The sequence below is a fragment of the Poecilia reticulata genome, linkage group LG12 (assembly GCF_000633615.1).
Source record: "Poecilia reticulata strain Guanapo linkage group LG12, Guppy_female_1.0+MT, whole genome shotgun sequence".
Classification (NCBI taxonomy): Eukaryota; Metazoa; Chordata; class Actinopteri; order Cyprinodontiformes; family Poeciliidae; genus Poecilia; species Poecilia reticulata.
In genome coordinates this window covers 22,453,402-22,454,698 of record NC_024342.1, presented here as the reverse complement: position 1 = coordinate 22,454,698, position 1,297 = coordinate 22,453,402, and the positions used below count along the sequence as shown (strand labels likewise).

Genomic DNA, 1,297 nt, shown 5'->3' with positions numbered 1-1,297 from the left:
CACTGTCAGATTATTTAACTTATTACAAGACATTTTTTTCCCATATTTTAAGTGAAACAATCTAATAGTGGAACTAGTTGACTCAAAACAAGCTCCCATCTCTTGCTGAAAAGTTACTTTTAAATTAGTTTTATTTGCACTATAAATTAGACAAAAAATACTTAGTAAGATTTTGTGTTTTTGCAGTGCAGTGATGCCTTTATGGTGTAAAAACATCACATTTTGCTGTKGAATACCATAACAAGACATTATTAATACAACAGGAAATAATGTCATGTTTTTAAAATAGTCTTTTTTWWATTTATTTGTGTTGTTTGTACCTTGTAAATGTTGGGATGTCAGTGTTTGAACGCGGGTTGTGTTTGTGCAGTACGGGTTTGTCGGCCGCTGGTTGAGCTCCGGCAGAGCGACGGTGGGAGCGCTGGACTTCGGCGGCGCGTCGACGCAGATCACGTTCGTTACTCAGGAGAAGGTGGAGGACAAAAGAAACGGGGAGGAGCTGCGTCTCTACGGCCAAGATTACTCACTGTACACTCACAGCTTCCTGTGCTACGGCCAGAATCAGCTCCTAAAGAGACTGCTGGCTCAAATCGTGAAGGCAAGACGAAGTTTCTGCTCAATAATTTCTCAATAATGAGACTGAAGCTGGTCTGAGGTCGCACCGTTGTGACCAATCAGTAGAGGGACAAAAATAAAGTCTACGAACCTGAAAGTTTCCTTGTGGTTCARCAATCATTCGGTCCATATTGTGGTTTAAAGCAAGGATGTCCAACATGTGGCCCGGGGGCCGTTTGTGGCCCTTCAGATAAGYTWGTGTGGCCCCTAATTAAAMAAAATGGTGAAAATCTGAACTTTTTATAATTGTTTTARAATAAGATTTAAAGTTTATATCTTCCTAAACAGAAAATGATAATTAAGCACAACTAGGGCTGAATTGATTATTGAAATAATCAACTAATTAAGTTTTTTGTACAGCACATTCCAGCAGCAAATCAGTTCAAAGTGCTTTACATMATAAAAACACAAAAATAAAAGTCATAAAACACAGTCAACAATTGAAGCATTAATTTATTAATCGATTAATCATTAACTGGAGAAAAGGACTCAAAAAATGGTCTTTTAATGTCATTAAGCCAAAGCTGTAAAAAGAAAATATACAGACATTTTGCCTTTAAGAACCTTTTTCTGTAAATATGTTTTAGCACAAACTCCTCTTAGGAATAGATTTAGCTTCACAACAGAAATTCTGTTATTGTATCTTAAGCGATAAAATGTTTATTTTCTTATTTAAAAAAAA

At 36.1% G+C, this 1,297-nt stretch overlaps 1 protein-coding gene across 1 annotated transcript in view; it reads left to right on the top strand.

The window, feature by feature from the left end:
• LOC103473998 (ectonucleoside triphosphate diphosphohydrolase 2-like) overlaps positions 1–1,297 on the top strand; it is a 13,827-nt gene that overhangs the window by 7,548 nt on the left and 4,982 nt on the right. The window contains exon 6 of the mRNA XM_017307733.1: positions 371–622. Within this exon, the coding sequence (XP_017163222.1) occupies positions 371–622 (252 nt within the window). The remainder of the gene's footprint in view (positions 1–370; positions 623–1,297) is intronic.